This window comes from Podarcis bocagei (assembly GCF_964188305.1).
Source record: "Podarcis bocagei genome assembly, chromosome: 9".
Taxonomy (NCBI): domain Eukaryota; kingdom Metazoa; phylum Chordata; class Lepidosauria; order Squamata; family Lacertidae; genus Podarcis; species Podarcis bocagei.
Genome location: NC_138134.1, coordinates 76,806,653 through 76,824,186, shown reverse-complemented (window position 1 = coordinate 76,824,186; position 17,534 = coordinate 76,806,653). Strand labels below are relative to the sequence as shown.

The window sequence follows — 17,534 nt, the reverse complement described above, 5'->3', positions numbered from 1 at the left end:
TCTTTTTTAGTACAATCAGGATCTGCACAGGAGTGCAGCAACTCATCTTCAGAAGGTCTGGCAGCCATGAGTCAGTTGCTGAGACTGAAGGTCTCCCCATGGCCATCTAAGTCTCCAGGGTTCCCCCCAAGCAATCTGAGACTGTGCCTGTGTGCAGCCAATCTCTCTTTCGCCCTTTTCATGCCTCTTCTGGTTCTGGGAGACCGGGGGTGGGTTGGGTTGGGGATCTGGTCGCAGCAGGAGGGGGAAATACCTGTGACTCTTCATCAGCCTGACTCATCTCTGCTTCTTGACCTGTCTCCTCCTCCTCCTCTACCTCTGATTCTGGGCTGCTCTCTGCCACAGACTCTCCCTGCTCACTAAGCCCTGTTACCTCTTCAGCTTCTGACACCTCCTCTTCCCAGTCCTCTCCCTCTGACCACTCACTGTCGTCCCACCACCTTTCCCCAGGCTCTGAGCCTTCTTCCCTTGGTGGCCCCCCAACAGTTTCTTCCCACCACTCTTCTGCATCCAACCAGTCCAGGACTCCTCCCTCCCCACTTCACTTCCTGTGTTTAAACCTCTGCCTTCCTCAATGATACTTCCATTTTTCTCTGCTGCTATTGGCAAAATCAGAAGACGGGGTGAAGGAAGACGGATCAGGCCCGTGGGCCTCAGGTTCAACCCCCCCCCCAATTTTAGCAGACCCTGTGACACCACAGAAACCATCACTCACTGTTGTTTGCGGCTCAGCTCCTGCTCCTTCTGCACCAGGTCTTGTTTGAGAGAGGCCAGCATCTCCACACTGACGTCCACCTGGCGGGACAGCTCCACGGCCCTCTCCTCCAGCTCCTGCTTCTCCCGGCTGAGCCGGATACTCTCCTGCTTGGCCTTCTCCAGCTCCGAGCTCTTGCGGTCCAGCTCCACCTGGAGCCGGCCGACTTGGGAGGCGATCTTCTGCTCCACTTCCTCGGTCAGCTTCTCCAGCCGCTTGTCCACCTCCAGCTTCTCAAAGGCCCGGATCTTGAGGCGGGTCAGGCCTTCCTCGTAGGCCGCATCGACGGCAGCCACCGCGGCGGCCGCGGCGGCAGGAGGCGTGGTGGCCGAGGTCATGGCCTTGCGGGTGAAGATCTCGGTCAGGGGGATCTCGATCTCGTGGACGTAGCGGGACGCGACGGGCGAGGATGTCGGGTCCAGCTCCTCGGTGGTGGCAGTGGCGATGAGGTCGCAGGTGAAGCGCTGCTCCTTGCCCTGGAAGGAGGTGCTCTCAAAGATGTCCCGGCGGGCTGCGGGCGTCAGGAGGGTGGTGTCGGATGCCAGGGGGAAAACGGTGGCATCGCAGATGCTGTTGGTTTTGGAGAGGACATAGAGGGTCTCGTAGGTGTGGTTGTACTCCAGGTGAGCCCTCAGGGAGGACAGGCTCCGGAATCGCTTGTGTTCCCCGCAACGCGGACAGCGGTAGGGCAGGTCCAGCGAGGCCATCCCTCAGCCCGAGCCACGCTCCTGGCCACGCAGCCCTCCTCCGCAGGAATCCAGCTGCCGGGCCCCTGTCATGGTGCAGGCATGCGGGTAGCAGGAGGAGCGGGGCAGGAGGAGCAGTGGGGAAGGGGGCGCGGTGGGGCGGGAGGCCAGTTCCACAAGGTCATTGCTGGTTAGGGGCAGGCTGGCAAAGGCGTGGAGGGCGAGAATCCCAGAGGGTGACCCAGAGAGGCCGCAGGAGGTCTGGTCAGCATCGGGCACAGCGGGCAGCACTGGAAGAGAGAAGAAAGTCAGCATTTCCTGGGAATCGGGGGCCTTGTTCCCTGCCCTGAGTCTCCTGAGACTGCCCTCTGCTGTCCTTGCCAGCTGTGAATCTATGGTTGTCAGGGAATGGTCTGAAGACGAGGACTGGGGGATGCATTCTATGACAGCTTCTCTCCAATGGAGAGCTGGAGGGGGGAGAGTCACCCCCCCTGTCCACAGCGTGTTCAGAGAGAGAGAGACAGAGCCGAACAGCTTAGGGAGGAGTTGCTCAGTTTTGATATAGTGACAACAGAACCAGAATGGAGGGGGCAGCTAGTCGAGACGTCTCTTGAGAGCGTGGGGAACACCCCCCTCACCAAGGACTCAGAGGTCCAAACGTATCAGAGAACAAAGGAGTCAAAGGGAGGGAGGAACTTCCCATTGGCGCTGAAAAAGGTTGCAGAAACCGGAAGGAGGATTAGACAAGCCAGCTGCCCTCCATGCGGAGAGCTGCGTATTTGTGCTCACAACGTGATGCTATATTAAAAGGACTAGAAACCTATCAACTGCTTGTTAATTCTTATCTGTGAAGTTACCGAAGGGAGCGGAGGACTCTCCATGCCTGACAGTGGTGGATCTTGGGAAGATCAAGGGAGTTTTCTGGATGAGACCCATGGTAGGGTTGCCATACGTCTGGAATTTCCCTGACGTAGTCAGGATTCGACCGTCAGATACAGTCTCCGGGTGGAAATTGCTGAAATGTCTGGAAAAATCCGGACATATGGCAACCCATGTCGGAAGTGTAGATTTTGGCAGATCCCACCCCCCACCCCCACAGATTTTCGCTTTTTGAAATACGGCAGCCCTAGCCAATGGCCCACCTGGACCGGCAGCCTCTTCTCACTGTGGCCCACAAAGGAAAACCGTCAAACACGGCCTGAGAACATGAGAAACACCCTCCTGTCCTGCGGTTCCCAGAAACACTGCTGCCTCTGTGGTGCTCGTATGGAGCCCCCGGTCGTCTCATGGACTATTGACCTGTATATCACTAATCCGCTGCCACCAACCAGGTCCTTCCCGGTAACTTTTATTGCAGACACAAACAAACTTTAACTGCATTCCAAACGTTGTTACTCTTTACCTTCTTAGTCTTATTCTAAACGGCCTTGGTCCAGTATACCTGAAGGAGCGTCTCCACCCCCATTGTTCTGCCTGGATGCTGAGGTCCAGCGCCGAGGGCCTTCTGGCGGTTCCCTCACTGCGAGAAGCAAAGCTGCAGGGAACCAGGCAGAGGGCCTTCTCGGTGGTGGCACCCGCCCTGTGGAATGCCCTCCCAGCAGATGTCAAAGAGATAAACAAATTTCAGAAAGACATCTGAAGGCAGCCCTGATTAGGGAAGCTCTTAATGTTTGATGTTTTGTTTTACATTCTGTTGGAAGTCACCCAGAGTGGCTGGGGAAACCCAGCCAGATGGGCAGGGTACAAATAAATAAATAAATAAATAAATAAATAAACAAATAATTTTATCCTGTCTCTATCTCTTCTACTTCCCCTCACACAAGAACCAACTGCACTGTCTCTCTGTTTCCAACTGCCTTTCCCAGCCAACCAACCAACCCACTAAAACCAACCAACTACCCACATCCAAACCTCGGGCCAAGCCCTTTTATAAACAGGTAGGCTCTGCCTCCGGCTTTCCTATTGGTCTACATATTAACCCTTTCTCTCCCCCTCTCCCCCTGTACAGACATTTTCAAATGAACAGGCAAACGCCACAGCCTCCGACAGCAACGGCAGGGCGTATTCCTCCTGACTAGTAAGCATTAATAGCCTTCCACGACTGTGTCTAATTTTCTTTGAAGCCATCTAGGTTAGTGGCCATCTCTGCCTCTTGTGGCAGGGAGTTCCATAGAGTAACTCTGGAACTGGCTAGCTGGACAAATCTGGAAGATTCTTTTTCTCTCCCTTTCTGGTCTTCCCAATCTTCCGTTCAGTTCTTGAGAATTACTTTTAAGACCTTACGAATGTTCGCCTGCGCCCTAGTGCAAATTTCTCCTAATCTACACGTTTTTGTACGCCGATTTGCCTAATCTTCACATTTCCGCCATGCTTTCTCCATGTATAACACGCATTATACAACGTTTCCACAAATGCATGCAATGTGAGAATGCTTTCCCCTAACATTTTTGGTTGGAGAGCAGTGTTACAAAATTCAGGAAAGTGCTCTTTTGAAAGAATGCCTGGGTTGTCAGTTTGCATATCGCTTCCCAACGTGAGAATGAGGCAGGTCCCTCTGAATACCATGAACTGAAGCAAATTTCTCCTCCATCCTTAACTGGGGAAAAGCAGAACGGAAAGAGCTCCCTGCTTAAAACCACAATGCAATTACTGCAAAGCCAAAGCAGTAAACAGAAGAGCCTGCCTCTCTCAAGTCGCGTACAGTGAGGCCAGATCTTCTCCCTGTTGCTGTCAAAGTAAGCAGGATTATCAGTGCTGACCTGTGAGCTGAGGTACCTGACGGGAATGGCAAAGAGGCAGTGTGAGAGACGAGGGAAGGATGCCAAGTGAAAGCTGCAAGCCCTTTCCTTCCCAGATCTCAGACAGCTGAGCTGGCCTCCGTCGCAAGGTAAGCATGTCAAGAATACAGCGCGGATCAATCATTATTCATGCCTGTTTGTTTTTCAATATCCCTGGAAGTAGCAGGCAAGCTCCGCTGGACATAAGAATAGCCTGCAGGGTCAGGCCAATGTCCTAGGACCCACGTACCTACGGGACCGCCTCTCCTGGTATGCCCCACGGAGGACCTTAAGGTCCACAAATAACAACACTTTGGAGGTCCCGAGCCTCAAGGAGGTTAGATTGGTCTCAACTAGGGCCAGGGCCTTTTCAGTACTGGCCCCGTCTTGGTGGAACGCTCTGTCACAAGAGACCAGGGCCCTGTGGGACTGGACATCTTTCCACAGGGCCTGTAAGACAGAGCTGTTCCGCCTGGCCTTTGGTTTGGACTCGGTCTGACCCTTATGTTTCCCTCCCCTTATGGTCTTGATTTATCAGCTACTTTAAAATGAGGCTGCATTTTAAATTGCATTTTAACCTGTATTTTAAATTGGTTCCCCCTCCTCTTTCCCCCCTATTATGTTTGTACTGTGATTTTATTGGTGTTAGACGCCCTGAGCCCGGCTCTGGCCAGGGAGGGCGGGGTATAAATTATTATTATTATTATTATTATTATTATTATTATTATTATTATTATTATTATTATGTCCAGAATCCTGTTCTCACAGTGGCTTCCCAGATGCCCATGATGTCGGAAAAAAGCAGAAGAGCATCTTTCCCTTCCTGGGGTTTCCAGCAGCTGAAATTGAGAAGGGTTGTGGAGGCAGAACAGAATCACCCTAGCTAGTAGCTATCAATACCCCCCATGAATTTGTCTAGGTGACCATCTTGTAGCAGTGAGTTCCGTAGTTCAACTGCGCTGCGCTTCCTTGTATCTGTCCCGAATCTTCCAACATTCAGAAATCCTGTTGCAGGCAGTGGGGTGTGTAGTCTGAGCTTCAGCCCCACAGTGCAATGGAGGTCCCCCCCCATCTTACTGCCCACCCCCCAAGGCTCAGCCTAGCCCTGAGTGGTGGGATGGAGTGCAATTCATCATGACTGGGGCAACAGACTGCCAAACCCTTTTCTGCCCTGCCCATAGCCCTCCTGTTGACAGGCCCCGGATCAATGAAAACCAGGGGTCAGCAAACTTTTTCAACAGGGGGCCACTCCACTGTCCCTCAGACCTCGTGGGGGGCCGGACTATATTTTTTTTTGGGGGGGGGGGATGAACGAATTCCTATGCCCCACAAATAACCCAGAGATGCATTTTAAATAAAAGCGCACATTCTACCCATGTAAAAACACCAGGTAGGCCCCACAAATAACCCAGAGATGCATTTTAAATAAAAGCACACATTGTACTCATGTAAAAACACGCTGATTCCCGGACCGTCCATGGGCCGGATTTAGAAGGCGATTGGGCCGGATCCGGCCCCCGGGCCTTAGTTTGCCTACCCATGATGAAAACCATTTGCATTTCATTCCTCTCTCTATCTTGCAAGGTGGATTTGAAGCACAAACTTGGCTTTATTTAAAAAAATTCCACCCTTGTTTCCCTTAGTTTATCCACAACCGAGTCAGGTTTTCAAACTGGCTTCCTGAAATATGCCGTTCGCGGGTTTGCTTTCCTTTAAAAAAAGGAAAGAAAAAACAGGCAACTCTTTCATTTGCTATTTCAATACTTAATCACCGTTTTAATCATACTACAAGATCTTCCCACCCACTTAAGGAAACCGCAAAGCTTTGAGCCATTGATAGTTAAAGAAGCGATGGACTGCAAAAGCTCTGTTATAAATTAAGTGATCTGTTTACTGGACTTAAAAAAGAACAGCTCCATCTTAGGGCTGAAAACAACCCATAAAACCCCAAGGAATGGCAAAGAAATTCCAGCTACCAATATTACATCCATCAGGATATAACCAGCAAATCCGGCAGTAAAGCTTATATAATTGAATGCAAAAAAATCAGGATGTTATATCCTGTAGTCAGGTAAAACTACAACCAACCTACACATGTATTGCAGAGACCAAGGGTGGGTGGTTTTGACAAAATCTGGAGCAACACTTTAATTCTGGGCGCTGCAACTTGTTGGATGCATCAGCAAGAGCTACAGCGATGCAAAGAGATCCAACAATGTCAGCAAAAAGAGCGAATTCCTAGGTAAAATGTGCCTGACAAAAACACACCGTATGACCTCAGCCGGGAGGGCAGTACGAGCAGGACACAAGAAGACCCACTGGATCAGGCCAGTGGTCCATCTAGTCTAGTATTCTGTTCTCACAGAGGCCAAACAGATGCCTGTTGAAGACCAGCAAGCAGGATTCGAACACAAGAGTAGCCAAACCCCTGTGTTGCAAAGAGAACGTCAACAATGTCTAGGCCAGTGTTTCCCAACCTTTTTTGGGCAAAGGCACACTTGTTTGAGGAAAAAAATCTCGCGGCACACCACCATTACAGCCCCGTGACGTCAGCGCGCAGCGTCACGCCGGGAGGGACGCACGAAAGTGAAAGTTTTCAATTTTTTCCCCTCCCCCTTGCCGGGGAACCTCCAAGCTTTGGGGGTGGGGGGGAGGAGGCAGCAAAGCGAGGGACTGAGGGACGGCGGCAGCTGAGGCGGCGGTGGCTGTTGTGGTGGTGGCGGCGATAGCGGGCGGAGGAGGGGGCGGCGGCGGGGCCGAGGTGGCCAGCGGCAGCGGGGGAGGCGGCGGCGGGTGGAGCAGGAGGGCGGCCGAGGCCGGTGAGGGAGTAGGGTTGCCCGGGGCTTGAGGAGCCGTCGCCGGGAGTTGCTGCTGCTGTTGTTGCTGCTGCTGCCCGGACATGCCGGCCTCCTCCTCGTCCGCTGTCTCGCGCTCCTCCCTTTTGCACGCGCTGCCCCGCCGCCGCCCCATTGGCTGGGTCCTGTCAGCTGATCCTGTGTTATTTCCTGTGTGTGTGTGTGAGGGGAGAATGGAGAGAGAAACCTCGGCACCACCACCGCGGAGCCGCCCCCGGCTCGACGCGGATCCTCGCCGCCGCCGCCTCTCACCGCCCGACTCGCCCGCCTCCCTCCCACGGCACACTAGCCAACGTCTCACGGCACACTTGTGTGCCGCGGAACACCGGTTGGGAAACACTGGTCTAGGCAACAATAACAATATTTTTTTGAGAAACATATAAGCCCAGCTTCTATAAAGATTGTCTATTATGTATGTCTATGGTCTATAGACATAATAGACAATGCAGGTTTTGGTGTCTTCGGGTGTCTTCCCGTGTAAGAGTTGGGGTGTCTAGGCGACGTTTCGACGAGGTCTCACTCGTCATCTTCAGGCTGGTGCTTTCGGCTTCTTGTTACTGGAACAGAGCAGGATCTCAGTGTTTGAGTTCCTATAAATACTGTTGAGGGGGTGTGGTGTATAGCCTCCAACGTTCTGGGCAGAGAGGAAGTTCCCAGGTTAGTGTGTCTTTTCTTCTTTTGTTCATTAATTACTTGAGGGATATCTTGAGTGATTTCTTGAGTGATATTCTGAGTACCACTTAGGAGGGTCATTAGGTGTGGATTAGTTGCTAAAGCTTTCGTGTCTTGACCTCTTGAGCTGTGAAGAGTTTTTTTCTGAGAAGATGGCTGTACTGCACTTAGTTGTGCTCTGGCTTGGCTTCGTGTATAGGGGCGAGCTGTGGTTTTGTGCCCTGTGCCAGCCAGATCTGTGTAGGGATTGCAGGGGGGTGCAGCATCCGGAGGTGCCGCTATGGTTTGGCTACTGGATGGTGTCTGTAATTTATCTGTGGAGAGGGTCTGGGTGTGGGTCTGGTGTGGTTGATTGGAGATGGCGTTCTGTGTGCCTCTGGTTCTGGTGTCGGTTTTTGTGGGGAGGGCTATTTTCCAGATGTCTGGCAGGCGGGACGTATCGTCACGCTTGTTCATGTTGTGAGGGTGTTTCTCTATCTCGATGGCTTCCATGATTATTCTCTTGTGGTGGTGTTCCATGTTAAAGAGCAATTTGGAGTCTGAAAAATTAATTTCGTGTCCTGTTTCTTTCATGTGTTGGTAAAGAGAGGAAGTTTTTTCTTCTTTTTTGACGGCATTCTTGTGTTCTGCGATACGTGCGATACGTGCAAGAAATCACTCAAGATATCCCTCAAGTAATTAATGAACAAAAGAAGAAAAGACACACTAACCTGGGAACTTCCTCTCTGCCCAGAACGTTGGAGGCTATACACCACACCCCCTCAACAGTATTTATAGGAACTCAAACACTGAGATCCTGCTCTGTTCCAGTAACAAGAAGCCGAAAGCACCAGCCTGAAGATGACGAGTGAGACCTCGTCGAAACGTCGCCTAGACACCCCAACTCTTACACGGGAAGACACCCGAAGACACCAAAACCTGCATTCCTGTACCCGTGAAAATCTACGAAAGCATAATAGACAATCTTTATAGAAGCTGGGCTTATATGTTTCTCAAAAAATATTGTTAGTAGCAGTGACTACATTATTACATGAGCACTGTTCCACAGCATTTGATATTTTCATTCATTCGAAATAAGATGGGGGCATGTACTCTTTTTCATTTCTGTTTGTATTATAGTTTATAATTTTTGTAAAGTGATATGTGCATGCAGGTCATAGTCTGTAAAATTTTATTTTCAGTTTATGAAGCATTCTATATCCTCCCACCACGCTGACCAAGAATTCTACGAAACAGTAGTCAATATCCAGAATCACTGTTCAGTGTTGGACATCATATTTGCTGAATACACAAAGCTTCACAGCTTATCTTTCATCGTAGAAAGTCTGGTACCTCGCTTCATTTAAAGATTTTCAGAGACTTTGAGTCGAAAGATTTCAGATTGTACTTGTTATGGTTTGAAGGAATTCTATAAAGATTGCCTATTACAAATGTATATGGTCATTGTGTTGCCTAGACATTGTTGACGCTCCCACTGTGTAGGCAGAACATAGACATGGCTAGTAGTCATCAACAGCCCTCTCCTCCTCTGTGAATTTGTCTATTCCTCTTTTAAAGCCACCCAAGTTGGTACCATCACTGCTTCCAGTGGCAGGGAGTTCCGTAGTTTAACTGTGCGCTGTCTGAAGAAGAACTTCCTTATATCTGTCCTGTCTCTCCTGGCACTCAGCATCCTTGAATGTCCGTGAGATCTAATGTTGTGACTCTCCTTCCTTGGAGGTTTTTAAGCTGAGTTTAGATGGCCGTCTGTCATGGATGCTTTAGCTGAGATTCCTGCATTGCAGGGGGTTGGACTAGATGACCGTTGGGGTCCCTTCCAACCCTCCCCACCGAGGACCTTAAGGTCCATAAATAGCAACACCCTAGAGGTCCCGGGCCCTAAGGAAGTCAGATTAGCCTCAACCAGAGCCAGGGCCTTTTCAACACTGGCTCCAGCCTGGTGGAACGCTCTGTCTCACGAGACCAGAGCACTGCAGGATCTGATTTCTTTCCGCAGGGCCTGTGAGACAGAGTTGATCCGCCTGGCCTTTGGCTTGGAATCAATTTGATTCCCTCCCCCTCTTTGCTTTTTCCTTTCTCCTCCTGTGATGAGGCTGCATTTTAATGTTTTAATGTATTTTAATCTTGTTTTTTAAGTTGTATTTCAATCAACTTGTTGTTAGCCGCCCTGACCCCAGTTTTGGCTGGGGAACGGGGTATAAATAAAAATTTATTATTATTATTATTATTATTATTATTATTATTATTATTATTATTACTACAATTCTATGGGGGAGAAAAACTTTTGTTCCTCCACCTCCTCTACATCATGCCCAATTTTACACACCTCTATCGAGCCTTCCTCCACCAATTGCCTTTCCCCAAGGTAGGGATGTGTATTCATTTTAGTATTACGGAGGAGTATATCCTTGATTCTCCACTTATTGGAGAGGGAAAGGTGTAGGATTGGGGCAGAATCAATCCTTATGGCTGCTAATCACCATGCAGAGCCTTCCAAAAAAAACCCAAAGCGCTTGAAATCCTTCACTTCTTCCCATTTGCAGCAACCATTAGTTTCGCTAATGTGCATTTCTGCGTTCAAAACGTGGCCTGGGAGCTACTTCTCAGACCGCAAACCCCAAAGGCCTTCTGCAAACAAACCTTTAACTGGTCTCCAAGCTAAAACACGAGCAGGGAAGATGGGCTCCTCCAGCAAGGGAACTCGTCAAGGAATAATAATGATCTGTTAACATCCAAACTATGGATTCCCTTGGCTGTTTTTCTATTATATCGAGTCGGCGACCTCAGTCCTGTGGACAAACCGTGTCCCCACCCCCAGACCCATCTATCAGGCCCTTGGGGCTATCACAGCCATCACTGCCCCTGCCCCAGACCCTCCTCCTGGCCTGGCTGGAAAAACCCACAAAATGCAGAAGTCCCTCTGGCTTACCTGGAGGACAGAGATGTGTTCTGTAGGTATAAAGCTTTCAGAATGAAAATTTCCTTGCACCACGCTGAATTTTCTACCGATAAGAAATACATCAGAAAACGCAGCTAGGATTGGCCTTGGTATCGCAGGAGGCTCTCGCTCTCATTTTGAAAAGGTATTGATCCATATTCCGCAAATAATAAAAATTTAGATGCTATACTACGCTGCACTGAAATGTTTGATTGTCCTTGAATCTCGTCACCACTGTTGCCGCCCTCTCCTGCCCCACCACGCCCTTTGAGAACCACTGGTCTGGGTCAGAGCTTTCCAAACTTTTCATGTTGGCGACGGGCTTTTTAGACGTGCATCATTTTGCGACGCAGTAATTCAGTTTTACTAGCAAACCGGAGGTTTAAGCCAGCCCCTTTCCAGTCCCGGGAAGAGCACGGGTTTGTGCAATAAACCTACATACACACTCAGGGGCAAACGAAGGCATTGTGACACCCAGGGTGAGGCATCACTATGTGCAGCGCATGTGTGGCATCGCTACATACACCACATGTGCCGTACGTAGCGACACTGCACATGCACTGTACATAGCGGTTTGCCACTGGCACCAGGATCCTCTGCTCGCGGCTGCAGCCGCGAACGGAGGACCCTCCACATGCGGCGATGGCGCGATAGCTGCTCGCGCCGCCGTGAGCCCCCGTGGGTTCCTTCTTGTCACCCTCACAGACATGGCACCCGAGGCGCACTGCTCTCCGCCCCCTCCCCGTTGCGACGCCACTGTACGCACTGCTGCTGACACACTAACGTGTCACAACACACAGTTTGGAAAGCTCTTGTCTAGGTCAATACTGTATGTAGCGGCCCAGCCCAGTGGGTCCTCCGAGTTCCCTTGGATTACAGTCAACGTAGCCAAGAGAATGGGTGGTCTTCCAAGAGATGGAAGGATGGAAGGTTTAGCCTGGAGAAGAGGAGGTTAAGGGGTGAGATGATAGCCATGTTCAAATATATAAAAGGATGTCACATAGAGGAGGGAGAAAGGTTGTTTTCTGCTGCTCCAGAGAAGCGGACACGGAGCAAAGGATCCAAACTACAAGAAAGAAGATTCCACCTAAACATTAGGAAGAACTTCCTGACAGTAAGAGCTGTTCGACAGTGGAATTTGCTGCCAAGGAGTGTGGTGGAGTCTCCTACTTTGGAGGTCTTTAAGCAGAGGCTTGACAACCATATGTCAGGAGTGCTCTGATGGTGTTTCCTGCTTGGCAGGGGGTTGGACTCGATGGCCCTTGTGGTCTCTTCCAACTCCATGATTCTATGATTCTATGATTCTATGATTCTATGATTCTATGATCTCAGGGTTGTGGGTTCGAGCCCCACAATGGGCAAAAGTTTCCTGCATTGCAGGGAATTGGACTATAAGGCCCTTGTGGTCCCTTCCAACTTCACAGTTCTATGATTTTATGATTTGTCCCTGGGCACGGGGTTCCTAACCACTGTCCTCAAACCTTGGAAGTCCCAGAGATGCGGAGGTTTAGCTGATATAAGCTGAACTTGCTGCTCCAGAAGGTAGGACCCGAACCAATGGATTCAAACAGTGCTTTTTCAGGGGGGATGCAGGGGTACATGTACCCCTAAACATTTTGTGAATCTAACAGGAGAAGAAACTAAAAAAATTAAAAATTCTTCTGTAGCATGCTACCCCCGATGGCAGCCTCATTTCCTGTCATGGTGTACCCTGAGTCTCAAATGGAAGCGGGCGTTTAATATGTGAAGTAGGAGTTGTAATCTAGTATGGTGATTGGTCAGATTCATTGTTACCACCTTCGATGGCGGCTTCCTTTCCTTTTTTTTTTTTCATGCATAATTTTTTATTAATTTTCAAAAGTCAAAATACATAACAAACTTAATCGAAACTCATATCTGTACACTTATAGAAAATAAGTTGACTTCCTTCAGTCATTCCACGAATCGTCCAAAATAACATTGTCAATAAGTCCGCATTTCCATATTTGTAAAGCCAAAGTCACTCTCATCCATCCATTTTCTTTTGGCTTTACCCTTTACCTCTTACAGAGCTTCTTGGAAACCTACTAGTGTTATCTGTTCATCAGTTAGGCTTTCCAGATATTTCGTAAAACTTTCCCAATTTTCAACAAACCTCTGATCTTTTGTATATCTAATTTTACATGTCATCCTATCCATCTCCACATATTCCAACAATTTGCTTCTCCATTCTTCCGTTGTTGGAATACTCTCCTGCTTCCAGTTTTTTGCTATTAGGACCCTTGCTGCCGTTGTTGCGTACTGGAACAATTTATAATCTTTCTTCTTTATTTCCTTTCCTACCAAGCCTAGCAGGAACGCCTCTGGTCTTTTGTTAAAGGTGTATCTTAACATTTTTTTCATTTCATCATATATACTCTCCCAAAACCCTGTAACCTTTGGGCATTCCCACCACATATGGTAGAAGGTGCCTTCCCTTACTTTACATTTCCAGCATTTGTTGCACGTATCCATACATTTTGGCTAACTTAACCGGAGTCAGGTACCAGCGATAAAACATTTTCATTAGGTTCTCCTTAAGTGACACACAGGCCGTAAATTTTAAGTGTTGTTTCCAGAGTTTTTCCCACTCTTCGTAATAGATATTACGGCCAAGATCTCTAGCCCAGTGAGTCATTACCACCTTAACCTCTTCGTCAGCTAAGTTCCAGTCCAGTAAGTATTTGTACAGTTTGGATAGTATTTTTATATTGCTCCCCAGGATCTCGGTTTGGAATCTAGAGTTTTTGTCGGCGTAGCCTTTATCTTTTACATCTTTCCTAAACATATCATTTATTTGGTGGTAGTGTAGCCAATCATATACTTGAGATTTAACTTGATCGTACGGCCTCATTTTCCATTTTCCTTCCTCCTTCATAAGCAATTGTTCGTAGGTTGCCCATTTAGTTCCCATATTAGTCTTTTTGATGGCCATTACCTCTAACGGCGATAACCATTGGGGTGTTCTGGGTTCTAACATCTCCTTATATCTCTCCCAAACCTCCAACAAAGGGCCCCTGAATATATGGTTCCCAAATCCTTTGTGGCCCTTCTTCCGCCCATGCCACAGGTAAGCATGCCACCCATAGCGGTTATCGTGACCCTCTAAGTCTAGCACTTCCCCATCTTCTAGCTTTATCCATGTCTTTATCCAGCATAAGCTAGATGCCTCGTAATATATCTTCAAGTCGGGGAGGGCGAAGCCTCCTCTTTCTTTCGCATCCGTCAAAATTTTAAACTTTACTCTCGGCTTCTTCCCCTGCCAAATAAATCTGGAGATGTCTTTGTGCCAGGCTTTAAATATCCTTTCCTTTCCCGGTGTTTCCCGATTCTCAGATGGAAGCAAGCGTTTAATGTGTGAAGCAGGAATTGGAATGTGGATGTGCGGTGGCCTCGTTGAGGGGCAGTATTTTAATATGAGTGTTGTTGTTGTTTAGTCGTTTAGTCGTGTCCGACTCTTCGTGACCCCCTGGACCAGAGCACGCCAGGCACTCCTGTCTTCCACTGCCTCCCGCAGTTTGGTCAAACTCATGCTGGTAGCTTCGAGAACACTGTCCAACCATCTCGTCCTCTGTCGTCCCCTTCTCCTTGTGCCCTCCATCTTTCCCAACATCAGTGTCTTTTCCAGTGAGTCTTCTCTCCTCATGAGGTGGCCAAAGTATTGGAGCCTCAGCTATAGGATCTGTCCTTCCAGTGAGCACTCAGAGCTGATTTCCTTCAGAATGGAGAGGTTGGATCTTCTTGCAGTCCATGGGACTCTCAAGAGTCTCCTCCAGCACCAGAATTCAAAAGCATAAATTCTTCGGCGATCAGCCTTCTTTATGGTCCAGCTCTCACTTCCATAGTAAAATGACTAACTGTTTGAAAGGACGACATCTGGTGACGGACACCAACAGCAATCAGAGAAATTGGGAAGATGTTAGCACACACAACCTCATGCTAATATGGAAGATACTGTGAGCTGTCAGCTGTGTAATATGAGGTAATGAATGTTCCTTGTACTTTTGTCCATTTACTGTATTTATTTCCCCTGATTTGAACTATAAAATGGTGATTTTCTTGAGTCAAAATTAAAGAGGTAAAGGGACCCCTGACCATTAGTCGTGGCTGACTCTGGGGTTGGGGAACTCATCTCACTTTACTGGCTGGGGGAGCCAGCTTACAGCTTCCGGGTCATCTGGCCAGCATGATTAAGCTGCTTCTGGCGAACCAGAGCAGCGCAAGTAAACACCATTTACCTTCCCGCCAGAGCGGTACCTATTTATCTACTTGCACTTTGACGTGCTTTCGAACTGCTAGGTTGGCAGGAGCAGGGACCGAGCAACGGGCGCTCACCCGTCATGGGGATTCGAACCGCCGACCTTCTGATCGGCAAGTCCTAGGCTCTGTGGTTTAACCCACAGCGCCACCCGCGTCCTGAGTCAAAATTAGAGTACCCCTAAACATTTTTTAATGGGAAAAAAGCACTGGATTCAAATAACAATAAAGGAGATTCTGACTCAACATCAGGAAGGACTTTAGGAGGCTATTAGCCTCTGAAGGTGGTGGAGCACTGGACTGAGGGCAATGTGTGCAGTTCCAAACGCCTGGAAGGGTGCAAAATTGAGAGGACCCATAATAGAGACGATCGATCGACTGGAACGTGTCCAGAGGAGGTTCCAGTTTGTCAGTGTCCTTCTTGAAATGTGGTGCCCAGAACTGGACACAGTTCATCACAGTTCATCGAATTGTAGAGTTGGAAGGGACCCTGAGGGTCATCTAGTCCAACCCCCTGCCAAGCAGAGTTTGGACGGCCACCTGTCATGTACAATCCAGTTGAGATGAATGCATTCCTGGGGGTTGGTCTACATGACCCTCGGGGTCCCTTCCAACTCTGAAGTTCTGTGATTCCTGCGTGGATCAGGACCTGAGAGATTGCAAAGCTCTCTGGGTTACCTCTCAGCCTAACCTACCTCACAGGGTCGTTGTGTGAGGACTGGAGAACCACGTAGGCTGCCTTGACCTCCTTGGAGGAAAAGGTTGGATATAAATTAATTCTCCATTCTGACTGGTAGTTTTCTCAAGGGGCTTCTAGCAGAGAAGGGCCTCTCCTCCTACTTGATCCTTTTTGCTGGGGAAATTGGGGTCTGAATGGGCTTGGGGGGTCTCCTGCTGGTCTTGACCTTTAAAGCCCTTTGTGGCTTAGGGCAATATTCCATCCTCCAGGATAATACAAGGGAGCCTCCCCGACCTGCCGTCCTCCAGGTAGCCGTGATGGTTGGGGCTGATGAGAATTATAGTCCAAAACATATGGAGGGCTCCAGGTTGAAGAATGCTGAATTATATAAGACCAAGATGATGAAGGACCTGGGAAGCAAGCCTTATAAGGAACAGCTGGGGGAGCTGTGTGTGTTTAACTTGAAAAGGAGGAGACTGAAAGGAGATATGATAGCCATCTTCAAATATGTTAAGGGCTGTCACATGGCGGATGAAGCAGGCTTGTTTTTCCTGCTCCAGAGAGTAGGACTCGAACCCAAGGCTTCAAGCTACAAGACAGGAGATTGCGACTAAACATCAGGAAGAAATTTCTGCTGGCAAGAGTTATTTGACAGTGGAACAGATTCCCTAAGAAGGTGATGGACTCTTCCCTCATTGGAGGCTTTTAAGCAATGGTTGGGTGGCCATCTGTCATGGAGGCTTCAGCTGAGATTCCCGCATTGCAGGGGGTTGGACTAGATGACCCTCAGGGTCCCTTCCAATTATACAAGCCCTTTGTGGCTTAGGGCCCTCGTATTTACAGGACCGCCTCTCCTGGTCTGCCCTGCAGAGGACCTTAAGGTCCATGAACAACCATAGTTTAGAGGTCCCGGGCCCTAAGGAAGCCAGACTATCCTCCACCAGGGACAGGGCCTTCTCAGTGGTGGCTCCGACCTGGTGGAATGCTGTGTCCCAGGAGACCAGGGCCCTGCAGGATTTAACCTCCTTCTGCAGGGCCTGTAAGACAGAGCTATTCCGCCTGGCCTTTAATTTGAATTCAGCCTGATCTTTTACTCCTCTTCCTTCCCTCCCCCTCCCCTTTTATGAAGATCACCCGCTCTGAGACCCCACAGCTAATTCTCCCCTGGCCTCCTCACTGCCCAAGTAGGACCAATTCAGCCAGCAAGCCCTGGGGATTATCTAATGCTTATTTCCCCTAAACTGACTTTTGAATTTTATTGTTGTTCATGTTTTTATAATGTGTTTTATGCTGCTTTTACAATTACGTAAGTGCTTTAAATTTATTGTTAGCTGCCCTGAGCCCGGTTTTTGAACCGGGAAGGGTGGGGTATAAATACAATTATTATTATTATTATTATTATTATTATTATTATTAGGCGGGCACTGGGTCATCGCTGCAAAACATGCTGAGTCTGATCATCAGTCTCATTGGTCGCAGTGAGAGTGGCAGCGTTTGTCGTGCAATTTTTCTCATTGCAGTCAATGGAGCTAAAATTAAAGTAGGGGAGGTGCTGTAGCTCTCAGTGGTAGAGTGGGGGCTTTGCATGCAGCTAGTCCTGAGCTGAGCGAGGTCATTCGAACCTCCGGCTAACAGGATGTCATGTAATAATAATAATAATAATAATAATAATAATTATTATTATTATTATTATTATTATTATTATTATTTATACCCCACCCTCCCTGGCCAAAGCCGGGCTCAGGGCAGCTAACATCAATAAAATTTCAATAAAAACATAATAAAGAATAGAAAGAAAAAACAATTTAAAATACAGGTTAAAATGCAATTTAAAATACAGCCTCATTTTAAAAGTCAAAACCATAAGGGGAGGGAAACATAAGGGTCAGACGGAGTCC

General features: G+C 48.6%; 1 protein-coding gene across 2 annotated transcripts in view; it reads right to left on the bottom strand.

Annotated features, from left to right (window-relative positions):
* Positions 1-17,534, bottom strand: part of FBXO41 (F-box protein 41) — a 92,041-nt gene that overhangs the window by 67,186 nt on the left and 7,321 nt on the right. For both annotated transcript variants that reach the window (XR_014011365.1, XM_081207030.1), the window contains exon 2: positions 716-1,730. Coding sequence is in view for 1 of the 2 variants with exons in the window: in XM_081207030.1 (XP_081063156.1) it covers positions 716-1,461 (746 nt within the window). In the remaining variant the exon portion in view is untranslated. The remainder of the gene's footprint in view (positions 1-715; positions 1,731-17,534) is intronic.